The 15,866-nt window shown below is 40.9% G+C and overlaps 1 protein-coding gene across 1 annotated transcript in view; it reads right to left on the reverse strand.

Moving 5' to 3' along the window:
- The window catches only part of slc40a1 (solute carrier family 40 member 1), a 35,285-nt gene extending 21,636 nt beyond the window's left edge, over positions 1 to 13,649 (reverse strand). Inside the window, exons 1-2 of the mRNA XM_008122175.3 lie at positions 13,203 to 13,649; positions 5,138 to 5,205 (exon numbers count right to left, since the gene is read on the reverse strand). Of these exons, the coding sequence (XP_008120382.2) occupies positions 5,138 to 5,205; positions 13,203 to 13,251 (117 nt within the window). The 5' untranslated portion in view covers positions 13,252 to 13,649. The remainder of the gene's footprint in view (positions 1 to 5,137; positions 5,206 to 13,202) is intronic.
- Between the last annotated feature and the right edge of the window lie 2,217 nt (positions 13,650 to 15,866).

Here is a 15,866-nt window from a genome sequence, read left to right on the forward strand (position 1 = left end):
ATGCTAAATAGGTTCTACTTTACAAGCAAGTTCCAACAAAATCAATGGAATCGAATGCCTTTTTTGTTAATACTACAATGATAGTCTTTAACAGAAGGTCCATCAAGGAACATTGACCTTGATCATCATCACTGATCCTCGCAAGCTGGAGCTAACTATTCACCTTCTGCTCCATTTATGAATCCCAACTGGTCAGATAGTTTTTAGCTGGCACTGATCTCACTCACAACATCACTCATTTAATGCTGGTGTTGGCAAGTAACTTGAGTTTGAGAGTCAGACTAGGATTGCAGGAATCCGGAGTTCAAATTCCCATTTGGCCATGGAAATCCACTGAGCAACCTTGGGCATGTCATCCTTTCTCAGCTTTAGAGGAACACAAGGGCAAACCCTTCTGAACAAATGTTGCCAAGAAAATCCCATGACTGGGTCATTTCAGAGTCACCATATGAAACTGAAATGACTTGTGAGCTTAATGCAGTGTATACCAGTGTGGCATAATTTTGGGTAGTGACTGTAGAGACCACAGTTCGAAACTCTGCTCAGCCATGAAAACTGACTGGGTGACCTTGGGAAAATCACACACTCTCAGCATCCGAAAAAGACAGAGGCAAAAACCCTCTGTACAAATCTATTCAAGAAAACCCCATGATAGGTTCAGCTTAAGAGTCACTAAGCCAGAAACAACTTTAAGACCATGTGATGTCGAAGGCTTTCATGGCCGGAATCACTGGATTGCTGTGAGTTTTCTGAGCTATATGGCCATGAAGGCACCATACAACAAATGCCTGACTTTACCCAGAACTCTATTCCCATTCTTTCCTCTGTTGTGAAACAAAATCCACTTTTTATTTTTCCAGCCCTTTGGTTTTATGGTCAATTCAGAGTCTAGAGGTGTATTTTAATGGCTATGTAAAAGAGACCTTTAAAAGGCTACTTTCTTTTAAGGAGCAACAGCACAATCTTACAACCTACATATGAGAGTCATGCATGAAGGGCAGAGGTAGATGCACACTCAGAGGACTGGTCATCTGCATAGACCAGTGGTTCTCAACTTGGGGTCCCTAGGTGTTTTGGCCTACAACTCCCAGAAACCCCAGCCAGTTTACCAGCTGTTAGGATTTCTGGAAGTTGAAGGACAAAAAGATCTGGGGAGCCCAGGTTGAGAACCACTGGCATAGACAAGCTAGATTTGAATGGGAGGTTGCAAGTTCAATTAGGTGAAGAATTACTCCAATTCTTTCTCTTTCCTTCCATCTCATACTCTTTTTTCTCTCCCACATAAAGCATTAAGGAAAATACAAATTAACTGAACTTGACCACTTGCAGATGTCTACTGAGATTAGGCTATAGTACAGTGGTTCTCAACCTGTGGGTCCACAGATGTTTTGGCTTTCAACTCCAAGAAATCCTAACAGCTGGTAAACAGGGTGGGATTTCTAGGAATTGTAGGCCAAAACACCTGGAGACCCACAGACTGAGAGCCACTACTATAGCAGGACATAGGAAATTCATCAGCTGCTCATGCCTGAGCTACAGGTCCCTTCTACATTGCCAGATAATCCAGGTTATCAAAGCAGAAAATCCATATTATCTGATTTGAGCTGGATTATTTTAGTCTACACTGCCATATAATCCAGTTCAGAGAACATAATGTGGATTTTATGTGGCAGTGTAGCAGTAGCACCAGTCAAACCAATCAGCCATTCTTGGCTACACATATGTTCTGCCTGTACCCTGACAGTCTAGAACAGGGGTCCTCAAACTTTTTAAACACAATCCTTCAGACTATTGAGGGGCCGAATTATCATTTAAAGAAAAAACGAACAAATTCCTATGCGCACTGCACATATCTTCTTTGTAGTGCAAAATCAACAACAACAACAATGAAAGAACAATACAATATTTAAAAATAAGAACAATTTTAACAAACATAAACTTATCAGGATTTCAATGGGAAGTGTGGGCTTGTTTCTGGCCAATGAGATAGTCAAGTTAATTAGGATTGTTGTTGTGTGCCTTCAAGTCATTTCAGACTTTGGGCGAGCCTAAATCTAAAACTGAAGGCAGGGGCCAGATAAATGACCTTGGAGGGCCGCATCTGGCCCACGTGCCTTAGTTTGGGGACCCCTGGTCTAGAATATCAGGTCCTCTGTTCACAATGTGAGATATTGGGGAAGAGCAGAGTGGGAACAATAACCCACTGATTCCCAAGCAGCAGGAGAACAGATCTCTATCAATCACAGCTACTGCTACCTGGTAAATGAGGATTAAGGAACTTTTACAGGGCCCTTCCACACAGCAATATAACCCAGAATGTCACAGCAGGAAATCCCACAATATTGGCTTTGAACTGGAATATATGGCAGTGTTTGAACTGTGGTGTTGGAAGAAAATCCTGAGAGTGCTTTGACCGCAAGAAGATCAAACCAGTCCCTACTCCAGGAAATAATGCCCGATGGCTCACTGGAGGTAAGGATATTAGAGGCAAAGATGAAGTACTTTGGCCACATAATGAGAAGACAGGAAAGCTTGGAAAAGATCATGATGCTGGGGAAAATGGAAGGAAAAAGGAAGAGGGGTTGACCAAGGGCAAGATGGATGAATGGTCTCCTTGAAGTTACTGGCTTGACCTTGAGGGAGCTGGGGGTGGCCACGGCCGACAGGGAGCTCTGGCGTGGACTGGTCCATGAGGTCACGAAGAGTCAGAAGCAACAGATGAATAAACAACAACCACATATGGCAGTGTGGACTCAGATAACCCAGTTCAAAGCAGATATTGTGGGATTTTTTGGGTTATATGGCTGTGTGGAAGGGCCCACAGTCTCTATATACCACCTAAATAGAGGAATACATAGGGTTTGTGAACATGAACTAGTCACAAATGTGTAACTCTAGATCAGAGCTTTCCAAAGTGGGTGTCACAATGCATTAGAGTGTCAGCTGCAAAGTGTAGGTGTGTTGCGTGGATTTAATGAGAAGCCCAATCTGAAATAAGCAATAAATCATATATTTTCAGAAATATAAATGGAAGATTTTCATGATGTGTCCGCATATATTTTACTAATACAATTTATGTATGAGTTCATGTTTCTTATAAAGAGTTGGTTAAACCTCTGGTATGCTGCATGTCAAAAAAAAAGTGTGTCGCTGTCATGTTTGGAGAATTCTGGTCTCGATGAGGGGGTCCTTCCACACAGCCATATAACCCAGAATATCAAGGCAGATAACCCACAATATCTGCTTTGAACTGAGTTATCCAAGTCCACACTGCCATATAATCCAGTTCAATGTGGATTTTATACAGCTGTGTGGAATCTTGTCTAGGACAGAGTTGCTATAAGAACAAATATTAAAATATATAACAATCATTTCTTTATAAAAAGAAAAAGAGAAATTAACTTTTCTTTGACCCAGGAAGGTGGTTTCCAAAAGACGTTTTCTAAACGGTTGCTTGCAAAAGTCAGATGACCTGTCTGCCTATTGCTTGTGAAGGAATATGCTTCCTCATACCACAGACTGAAAACAAACTTCTTGAGCAATTAGCTTACAGAAAGTAGTTTCTACATAATTCACAGTGCAGAACCTTGAACTTCTTGTCCACCGAACATCAAAGAGATAATGAAAGCAAACTAATATATTATAAAGTGACTAAGCTTTACATATGGTTCAGGAGGCAGGCAAACTTTGCAGTTAATGACAAAAAAGCATATAAACTTTGTATTGCTGTGAGTTTCCCAGGCTGTGTGGCCATGTTCCAGAAGCATAATTTCCTGATGTTTTGCCCACATCTATGGCAAGCAACCTCAGAGGTTTTGAGGTCTGCTGGAAACTAGTCAAGTGGGGTTTATAAATCTGTGGAAGGTCTAGGGTGGGAGAAAGAACTATTGTCTGTTTGATACCAGTGTGAATGTTGCAATTGACCACCTTGATTAGCATTGAATAGACTTGCAGCTTCAAAGCCTGGCTGCTTCCTGCCTGGGGGAACCCTTTGTTGGGAGGTGTTAGTTGGCCCCGATTCTTTACTGTCCAGAATATAAACTTTATTCATTTATTTATTGCATTTGTATGTGTCATTTCTTCTAGAGTGGGACTCAAGATAGCTCCCAATAACAATAAATTTTAAAATATTTCCAATAAAATCTAAAATAATTAAAACCACATAAAACAATATAAAATATTTAAAATATAGAATGCTTTACTTGGGGCTCAAAGTATAAGTCGGCATGCTAAGCGATCAAAACTTCAGGCATTTTAATCCTGATTCTACTAATATGTAGAGTTGCCAAGACGATCAAAGACTCCAAGAATGTTCTATAAGTAACTTTAGGGATTACGCTTTATTATGGTATTGAATGGAAGTAAGACTGCCAAAGCTATATACTTTCACATTTGCAAAATGTAAATAAAACAGCATTATAAATCCCAGGCACAGTGTGGTACCACTAGAACCTGCATGTTTTGCTAAAGGAATATTTACCTTTTTTTAGTATTGGTGTTTTAATCTTTGTTCTATGTTTTTATTATATGTATTTTATGGCCCTTTGTAATTTAACTATGCTGTAACCTGCCTCAAGACATTAGAAAAGGGGGGTAACAAATAAAATTATTATTATCATTACCATCATTATTTACTATTTAATAAAGTATTTATACTCGACCCTTCTCATCCCAAAGGGAACTCAGAGCGGCTTACAGGATTTTTCTGCAGCACAGAGGTTTAGCCCACTGTGCTATGCCGGGCCCATCATCATCATCATCATCATCATCACCACCAGAATAGGCCAGGATATGATTTAGTAAATATATTGCTTCACAGTTTACAAGGATCATGATTGTGACCAGGGCGGGAGCTAATAGGATGGTGAAAATGCTCCAGGCTTTAATCCAAAATGTAAAGTGTGCTCATTTATCCAAAAAGTTAAGCATCTTTGATAGCTCCTTTAAAGCTTGGACTAAAAACTACAGTGCATTAGTCACCAGTTTGTCTCATAAACATTCAGCTACAACAGAGAGACAAGATATCTTAATTCATGGCTCTGTTCTTAAATATCTTGATGAATCATGCAATAAAAATACGATTATATGCAACTCATCACAACAAAAACCAATTCAGATGTAGATATAAACTACTTACCCAAGTGGACAGGGCATGTCCAAGGTACAGGAGGAATTTTGCAGACGTGAAGTAACTGACACAGGATCCTAAGAAAGAAGTATGAAAGAACAGATGTAACTCAAGTATATTTTGCAGGTTATTACTGAACTCTTTTCTTTGTGCACCAGCACACTGGCCAAGCTTGTATGATTGACGTTGCTTTATATGATACTACAAAATAATAAATATGAAAGCTAATACAGGCAGTCCCCAAGATTCAAACATCCGACTTACAAACAACCCATAGTTATGAATGGGGGTGAGACAACAGGAAGTGAGAGAAATCTACTCCTAAGAAGGGAAATTTACTCAAGGGGAAAAGCTGTCTCCACTGAAATTTTATCACCAATCCTGGTTTACACAAGGGAAATTTTTCAAAATCCAATTATCACAAGGACAGAAAATAGGTGGAAATCTTCTGAACAGGGACCCATGGGTGTTGTTTACCCTTCCCTATGCTAGGTAAAAGTAAAGGTTTTCCACTAACATTAAGTCTAGTCGTGTCCAACTCTGGGGGTTGGTGCTCATCTCCATTTCTAAGCTGAAGAGCTGGTGTTGTCCATAGACGTCTCCAAGGTCATGTGGCTGGCATGACTGCATGGAGCGCCGGAGCACATTTGCATGTTTTCCAACTACTAGGTTGGCAGAAGCTGGGGCTAAGAGCAGAAGCACACCTTGCTCCCCCGATTCAAACCACCATCCTTTGGGTCAGCACGTTCAGCAGCTCAGCGGTTTAACCCACTACACCGCTGGGGGCTCCCAGTGCTATCCAAAGCTAATATAGTATATACATGTTGGGCTGGAGTTATACTTTAAAATGTACCTTTTCCAACTTACAAATATATTCAACTTAAGAACAAACCTACAGAACCTATCTTGTTAGTAACTTGGGGGCTGCCTGTATGCATTTATTTGGTTTTAGAACAGCATTGCAACTGTGTCTATTGACACAAGCTTTTAAAATAATATTTTGATTTGGAATATATATATATATATATATATATATATATATATATATATCCCTGCATGTTTCAACAATGACTTCTACTAAAAACTGCAGCCTTCCCCAACTTGGTGCCATTTCCCTTCAACTGGACCAAACTACAAGCTACATCATCCACATCCAGCACAACTATGAAATAGGGGGATATAGCCCAACACATGTGAAAATGGACAGATTAAGGAGTTTGAAAGAGTTTTTCCAAATAATTTCATGCCACAAACCCTGCTACCTAAAGCTTCAATCTCATATCTAACCCCAAAAATGTCTCTGCCACAGGGCCCTTCCACATATACATATAACCCAGAATATCAAGGCAGAAAATTCCATGATATCTACTTTGAACTGAGATAGAGTCCACACTACCATATATCCCAGTTCAAAGCAGATAATGTGGGATTTTTTTCAGCTGTGTGGAAGAGCCTCAGATATCCTACATATACTACATGGAGATACAGCCGTCCAGACCATACACAACTGTGTTAGGACTGATAACAGGAAACAGCAGAGCTTTATCCTACATGCCATTTCATGGAGAAAACAAAATGTCAATAGTAGTTTTAAGGACATAAACTACTAATTCACCCAAGTTCTCTCTCATTGATTTGTCCGTCCTTTTCCAAAAATGCCACTGAATGAAAAATACTTGAAGTTACACTGCATAGTTTTGAACTTGCAGGACTCTTCTAAGAGTAACAAGATGATGTAATGATTACTGTGTCAGTTTGCAGACTTTTAACCTACCCTCCGACCTGTTGTCCTGTCCAGCATACCCTTTGTGTGTCTGGAAGTGTGCACCTGCCTTTTCCTATAGTAGGAATGTAGTCCGCATACAGATCACACAGCTACCTACCTCACCATTACAGAACACATAGGTAAAGGTAAAGGTTTTCCCTGACATTAAGTTTAGTTGTGTCGCCTCTGAGGGTTGGTGCTCATCTCAATTTCTAAGCCGAAGAGCTGGCGTTGGCCATAGACACGGCCGGCATACGGCCGGCATGACTGCATGAAACGCTGTTACCTTCCCACTTGAGCAGTACCTATTGATCTACTCACATTTGCATGTTTTTGAACTGCTAGGTTGACAGAGGCTGGGGCTAACAGAGGGAGCTCACCCCGCTCCCTGGATTCAAACCGTCCACCTTTCGGTCGGCAAGTTCAGCAGCTCACGGATTAACCCACTGCCCTACCAGGGACTCCTATAAAACACATACGTTCCTCAAAAACCTATACTTTCAACACAAGATGACACTCTAGGGTGCCGCTGCACTTTGAATGCTTTCTCACTTTTCGGGTAGAAGGAGAAGATGGCCAAGGATACTCAGCCAAAGCAAGGCACTCTGCGCATGCATAAGAATTCCCTCTTTACTACAGATAGGGCACCTCTTATCCCCAAAGCTCCCAAATTCAACAGTCCACACTGGTGGCCGGGACAGCAATCCCTTTGCTTTTTGGTAGTTCGATGTACACAAACTGTGTTTCATACAACAGTGTCCAACCTTTGGTCCTCCAGGTATTTTGGACTTCAGCTTCCAGAAATCCTGGCCATTGGATAAGCTGGCTAGGGTTTCTAGGAATTGGGAGACCCAAATACCTGGAGGATCAAAGTTGGACACAACTAATGTAATATATTGAGTATAAAATTATCTTCACACTAGGGGCATGAACATCAATGGATTTTGTGCTCCAAGATATCTTGTTAGGCTACAGAATCATGGTAGTTGTGGTGGGTTTTCCAGTCAATTTCTATCTACAGCAATCCTAGCAATGTTTTTTTCTTAGCAAGAGTTGTTCACAAGTTTTGCTCTCGCCTTCATCTGAGGCTGAGAGTATGTGACTCACCCAAGGACACCCAGAGGGTTTCCATCAGTGAATGGTCTCCAGAGTCCAATGTTCAAACAAATACACTATGTTGGTTCATTGTGCATATACAAACATTGAAAAATATGGAAAAATCCAAAATCCCAGAGATGTATGGTCCCACGTGTTTCAGATATATAGCAACAATCAAAGTGCTTACAAAAATGTATTATTTATACAAACACTTTAAGCCAATGTTTTCCAAACTTTGGTCTTCCAGATATTTCGAACTTCAGCTCCAGGCAGTTGGAGAAGCTGAATAGACTTTCTGGGGGTCCTTCCATACAGCCATATCAAGGCAGAAAATTCCACAATATCTGCTTTGAACTGGGTTATCTGAGTCCACACTGCCATATATTCCAATTCAAAGCCGAAAACGTGAGATTTTATTCAGCTGTGTAGAAGGGGCCTGGGAGTTGAAGTCCAAAACAGTGAGATGACCACAGTTTGGGAATCACTGCTCTAAACAATCTACTTTAAGATACAAAAGACTGAAAATTACATTTGAACACAGGAAGACTCTGAAAGGATGGTCAACTCAGGGTACGTCTCTACACTGTAGAAAGAATGCCGTTCAAGGCCTCTTTAATTTCCATTTTTCAATGCTATGGAGTTGTAGTTTGCCAAGGCATCTCTATAAGACCCTGTCAAACGAAACCTCCCATGATTCCATCGCACTAAAATGGTGCTCATCCCCATTTCTAAGCCAAACAGCCCGGCGTTGGCCATAGACACCTCCTAGGTCATATGGCCAGCATGACTGCATGAAATGCTGTCACCTTCCCACTTGAGCGGTACCTATTTATCTAATCACATTTGCATGTTTTTGAACTGCTAGGTTGGCAGAAGCTGGGGCTAAAAGCAGGACCTCACCCCGTCCACAGATTTGAAATGTCAACCTTCTGGTCAGCAAGTTCTGCAGCTCAGCATTTTAATTCACCATGGCCCCTTATCCAGTCTCAGTCTCAATCTAAAATAGGGAAATTGAAGATGTCTTTTTGCGGTGAGCACACCAAAGAAGTGATTAGGTTACCCAGTCATAGTTTTAAACTTTTACTATGCTGAGTTGTAGGGACTATATATCCCTAAGGCACAAGATCCTGTCTCTGATTTTGGGAACTGCCAACCTTTCGGTCAGAAAGTTCAGCAGCTCAGCAGTTTAACCCGCTGCGCCACCGCGGACCCAATATCATCATTATTAATATCATTAATAATAATATTCATTAATATCATTAGTATTACACTGAAATATTGAATCAAAGAGGGAGCTAGTCCATTGATCTGTTTCTCCCTCAATGTCAAGCAGAGTTGAGCCAACCTGGCTTCACTTGGGAAGCCAAATCTCAGGAGAAGGAAGGGGAAGACACTGTGGTTGGCACATGAGCTTCTCCCACCTGCCCAATGTTGCACCCCGATTTTTATTCCTTGATTATAAACATCATTTCCTAATTGCTTCTATTATAAAAACATGGTCAAAGTGTATTAAACTGCACAAACTGTTGTGGCACATTCTGCCACACATTTTGCTCTAGTTTTCCAATGAATCTCTTACAAGAGTCTCAACCAATGCAATCTAGTTTGCATCAGCTACAAAAATAAAGTTTCTGGAATATAGCAACTACTTTCAAAGTAAATACTGCACAATTAAAGAAGAAATAACACTTTCAAACCAGGAACAGATTTTGTTTTCAAATGTTGTTCCATACTGTTAAAGTGCCTCATCACACTAGAGCATGAATAATAATAATAGTAATAACAACAACTTTTCCTAAACACTTGGGAAGCGTTTGACTTGTGATTTTGTGATACGAAATCCAGCATATATATCTCGTTTGCTGTGTCATACTCTGTCTTTGTGTCAATAATAATAATACAGTAGAGTCTCACTTATCCAACCTTTGCTTTCTAACGTTCTGGATTATCCAACACAATCTGCTTCCCACCCAGATCCACAGCTGTTTCTCTAAGCAGCAAAGGCTGAATTTTTTTACGGATTTAACTTCCGACAATGTTGTTACTGCAAGTTCACTTTATGCAATTCTATCTTTATTTGTAGTCAATTTTTAGTAGTCAATGTTTTGTAGTCAATGTTTTCAATACATTGTGATGTTTTGGTGCTAAATTTGTAAATATAGTACAGTAGCATCTCACTTATCCAACATAAACGGGCCAGCAGAACATTGGATAAGCAAATATGTTGGATAATAAGGAGGAATTAAGGAAAAGCCTATTAAACATAAAATTAATTATGATTTTACAAATTAAGCACCAAAACATCATGTTTTAAAACAAATTAGACAGAAAAAGTAGTTCAATACGCAGTAAGGCTATGTAGTAATTACTGTATTTACGAATTTAGCACCAAAATATCACGATGTATTGAAAACATTGACTACAAAAATGCGCTGGATAATCCAGAACGTTGGATAAGCGAATGTTGGTTAAGTGAAACTCTACTGTACATCAAATACAGTAGAGTCTTACTTATCCAAGCTAAACGGGCCCGCAGAAGCTTGGATAAGCGAATATCTTGGATAATAAGGAGAGATTAAGGAGAAGCCTATTAAACATCAAATTAGGTTATGATTTTAAAAATTAAGCACCAAAACATCATGTTAGACAACAAATTTGACAGAAAAAGTAGTTCAATACACAGTAATGTTATGTAGTAATTACTGTACTTACAAATTTAGCACCAAAATATCATGATATAATGAAAACATTGACTACAAAAATGGCTTGGATAATCCAGAGGCTTGGATAAGTGAGACTCTACTGTATATAAAAACATGAATCCACTTTAAAGGTTTATGTGGACGAATGGATTAAGTATTTTTATTGTACTGTTTTAAATGTATGTATTGGATTATTTTAAATTGATTGTTTTAATTGTTATGTTTTATTTTTGTACTGTATACCGGCATTGAATTTGCCAGATTGTGAGCCGCTCTGAGTCCCTTCGGGTGAGAAGGGTAGCATAGAAATGATGGAAATAATAATAATAAATACAGTAGAGTCTCACTTATCCAACACTCGCTTATCCAACATTCTGGATTATCCAACGTATTTTTGTAGTCAATGTTTTCAAAACATCATGATATTTTGGTGCTAAATTTTGTGTTAAAAAAATTGTGTTAAATTTTTATATATTGTATTTTACTATGTTATTTAATTATTTTAACTGTTTTATCCTTATTTTATTGTATTATGATGTACTGGTAGTGATCCTACCAGTTTGTGTAAGCCGCCCTGAGTCCCCTCGGGGAGAAGGGCGGGGTAGAAATATTGGAAATAAATAAATAAATAAATAAATAAATTCATAAATACAGTAATTACTACATAGCATTGCTGTATATTGAACTACTTTTTCTGTCAAATTTGTTGTATAACATGATGTTTTGGTGCTTAATTTGTAAAATCATAACTTATTTTGATGTTTAATAGGCTTTTTCTTAATCTCTCCTTATTATCCAACATATTCGCTTATCCAACACTCTGCCGGCCCGTTTATGTTGGATAAGTGAGACTCTACTGTAATAATAATTAAATCCGGTTTCTACCTCCTGCAGAATTCTGGGGTTTGTAGTTTGGTGAGGCTCAGGGCCTGTCTAGCTGTATAAAGCCCCCTCCCTGAAGTGGATTTAAAGTGGATTTAAAGTGGATCCAAGCTCTAGTGTGATGAGGTCCAAGGGAGTTTGACACCACTTTAGCTGCCATGGCTCAATGCTATAGCATGCTGAGATCTTGAGATCTAGGACATGGACAAACTGCAAACCCAGGGATCCCCATAGCTTTAAGCCAGGGGTCCCCAAACTAAGGCCTGGGGGCCGGATGCGGCCCTCCAAGGTCATTTACCTGGCCCCCGCCTTCATTTATAATATATTTTTATATCAGTTTTAATAATATAATATATTAAATATACATATGATAATGGTAATATTATCATGTTATACAATGTAATACTAATAATAATACCATATAATAATATTAATTACATGTTATATATTACATATAATATTACAGTATAGTGGTATAGTTCAATATAGTAATATATAATGCTAATATTGTGCTATGCTAATAATATAATATTTTGTATGTACATACAGCTGCTCTGAGTTCCCTTCAGGGTGAGAAGGGTGAGATATAAATGTAGTAAATAAATGTAGTAAATGAATAAATAAATAATTTTAGACTTAGGCTCGCCCACTTGACTTGAAGGCACACAACAACAACAACAACAATCCTAATTAACTTGACTATCTCATTGTCCTGACAGGTTTATGTTGGTTAAAATTGTTTTCATTTTAAAATATTTTATTGTTCTTTCATTGTTGTTGTTGTTTTGCAGTTGTTTTGTTGTTGTTATATCAGTTTTAATAATATAATATATTAAATATACATATGATAATGGTAATATTATGATGTTATACAATGTAATACTAATAATAATACCATATAATAATATTAATTACATGTTATATATTACATATAATATTACAGTATAGTGGTATAGTTCAATATAGTAATATATAATGCTAATATTGTGCTATGCTAATAATATAATATTTTGTATGTACATACAGCTGCTCTGAGTTCCCTTCAGGGTGAGAAGGGTGAGATATAAATGTAGTAAATAAATGTAGTAAATGAATAAATAAATAATTTTAGACTTAGGCTCGCCCACTTGACTTGAAGGCACACAACAACAACAACAGCCTTGGAGGCTTTTAAGCAGAGGCTGGATGGCCATCTGTCGGGGGTGCTTTGAATGCGATTTCCTGCTTCTTAGCAGGGGGTTGGACTAGATGGCCCATGTGGTCTCTTCCAACTCTACTATTCTATGATTCTATGAACAACAACAACAATCCTAATTAACTTGACTATCTCATTGTCCTGACAGGTTTATGTTGGTTAAAATTGTTTTCATTTTAAAATATTTTATTGTTCTTTCATTGTTGTTGTTGTTTTGCATTACAAATAAGACATGTGCAGTGTGCATAGGGATTTGTTCGTATTTCTTTTTCAAATGATAATTTGGCCCCTCAACAGTCTGAAGGATTGTGGACCGGCCCCCTGCTTAAAAAGTTTGAGGACCCCTGCTTTAAGCCATGGCAATTGAAGTGGGATCGAACCGCGTCCATTCCACAGTGTGGATGCGCCCTTTAGCAACCCAAAGCGACTCACCGCAGCATCCTTGGCCGCTTCTTTGCTGCTGTGTGGCTTCCCGAGCCATGGTTGGTGATCAGCGGAGAGATGGAGAAAAAAGTGGTAACAGGAGCGACAACACTGCAAAGCAAGCGCCCAGAAGAGCGAGCCGCGTCCTTTCCTCTGTTGGTCTTTCCAAACTTAGCTAGCACTGTAGCTGAAGTCGGAAAGCGATGGCCTTATGCGCCCAAAGGGGCCGAGGCGCCGCTCTTGCTGCGGGGGGGAAAAGCCCCAGAAGGCGCCCACTGCTTTCCTCGGGCCTCTTCTCCTGGAAGCCGAGGCTGACCCCTTCCCTTGCGTGCCTTCCTCGGGACCGTCCTCCTCTTTTTATCCCCAGGCTGGGCTGGCCGAGAAGGTGGAGGAGATGCCTGTGTCGCCTATCAGCGCCGCGCTGATCTGCATAGCCCCTCCCGGCTGCGGGAGAAGCAGTGCAAAACACACACAGAGAGAGAGAGAGGCTGCAAGCCCAGGCAGGCTTCTGGGGAGGCTGGAGCCCGGGCAGGCCTTGGGGGGGCCTTTTATAAGGCTGGCCCGGCTGGCCGGAGTCTCCTCCCCCTCTCCATCCATCGTGGCCCTTCCAAACAACACCCCAAAGATGATGCCACAAGCTCTGCCTCCCTTTTCCTCCTGCCTGCCTTCTTTCTCCAGCCAAACCGGATCTCAAGCAGCCCTCCAGGGCCAAGGAGCATCCCAAGGGTCCCTCCACAACAGAGCTTTACAAACATTGCGGTGTTGTGTGGTTTCTGGGTTGCAGTTAAACATCAAGAAAACCAAGATCATGGCAACTACACGTATTGATAACTGGCAAATAGAAGGAGAAAACGTGGAGGCAGTGACAGACTTTATATTTCTAGAGACGAAGATCACTGCAGCCAGGAAATCAGAAGACGTTTACTTCTTGGGAGGAGAGCAATGGCTAACCTTGACAAAATAGTGAAGAGCAGAGACATCACACTGGCAACGAAGGTCCGCATAGTCAAAGCAATGGTGTTCCCCATAGTAACCTATGGATGCGAGAGCTGAGCGAAGGAAGATAGATGCTTTTGAACTCTGGTGCTGGAGGAAAATCCTGAGAGTGCCTTGGACCACAAGAAGATCCAACCAGTCCATCCTCCAGGAAATAATGCCTGGCTGCTCACTGGAGGGAAGGATATTAGAGGCAAAGCTGAAGTATTTTGGCCACATTATGAGGAGATAGGAAAGCTTGGAAAAGATCACGATGCTGGGGAAAATGGAAGGAAAAAGGAAGAGAGGCCGACGAAGGGCCAGATGGATGGACGGTATCCTTGAAGTGACTGGCTAGACCTTGAAGGAACTGGGGGCAGCGACGGCCGACAGGAAGCTTCTGGCATGGACTGGCCCATGAGGTCACAAAGAGTCGGAAATGACTATGCGATTGAGCAGCAGCAGCAGTGGTTTCTGAGCTGTGTGCCCACAGCATTTTCTCCTAATGTTTCACCTGCATCTGTGGCTGGCATCTTCGACTATGGCCTTGTCCTAGCAGCATTTTCTCCTGACGTTTCACCTGCATCTGTCTGGCATCTTTGGGATGTATGGTTGTGTTCTAGCAGCATTGTCTTCTGACATTTCGCCTGCATCTGTAGCTGGCCTCTTCAGGCTGTGTGGCCGTGTTCTAGCACCATTTTCTCCTGAGGTTTCACCTGCATCTGTCTGGCATCTTTGGGATGTATGGTCATGTCCTAGCAGCATTTTCTCTTGCAGTTTCGCCTGCATCTGTGGCTGGCATCTTCGACTGTATGGTCATGTCCTAGCAGCATTTTCTCCCGGCTTTTCACCTGTATCTGTGGCTTACATCTTTGGACTGCATGGCCAAGTCCTAGCACCATTTTCTCCTGACATTTCACCTGCATCTGTGGCTGGCATCTTTGGATTTTTTGGAGCCCCCGGTGGCATAGTGGGTTAAAGTCTTGTAACTTGAAGGTTGGGTTGCTGACCTGAAGGCTGCCAGGTTCGAATCCAACCCGGGGAGAGCGCAAATAAGCTCCCTCTATCAGTTCCAGCTCCATGAGGGGACATGAGAGAAGCCTCCCACAAGGATGGAAAAAACATCAAAACATCCGGGCGTCCCCTGGGCAACGTCCTTGCAGACGGCCAATTCTCACATACCAGAGCGACTTGCAGTTTCTCAAGTAGCTCCTGACACACACACACACACACACACACACAAAATCTTTGGATTGCATGATCATATCTTAGCAGCATTTTCTCCTGCAGTTTCATCTGCATCTGTGGCTGGCATCTTTGGACTGCATGGCTGTGTCCTAGCACCATTTTCTCTCAACGTTTCGCCTGCATCTGTGGGTGGCATCTTCGGGCTGTGTGGCCGTGTTCTACCAGCATTTTCTCCCGACATTTCACCTGCTTCTGTGACTGGAATCTTCAGAGGATCCTCTAAAGATGCCAGCCACAGATGCGAGCGAAATGTCAGAAGAAAAATGCTGCTAGAACACGGCCACACAGCTTGGAAACTAGAGAACATCCAGTGATTCTGGCAGTGAAAGCCTTCGACGGTACAATTCCCAAACATTCCACTTTTGCTGACAAATCCTTACAAGAGATATGGACCCATGCATCAATTGTAAGATCAAAATGTATGGGAACCCGACGTATTTCGTGAAAACT

The sequence above is a fragment of the Anolis carolinensis genome, chromosome 1 (genome assembly GCF_035594765.1).
Source record: "Anolis carolinensis isolate JA03-04 chromosome 1, rAnoCar3.1.pri, whole genome shotgun sequence".
Classification (NCBI taxonomy): Eukaryota; Metazoa; Chordata; class Lepidosauria; order Squamata; family Dactyloidae; genus Anolis; species Anolis carolinensis.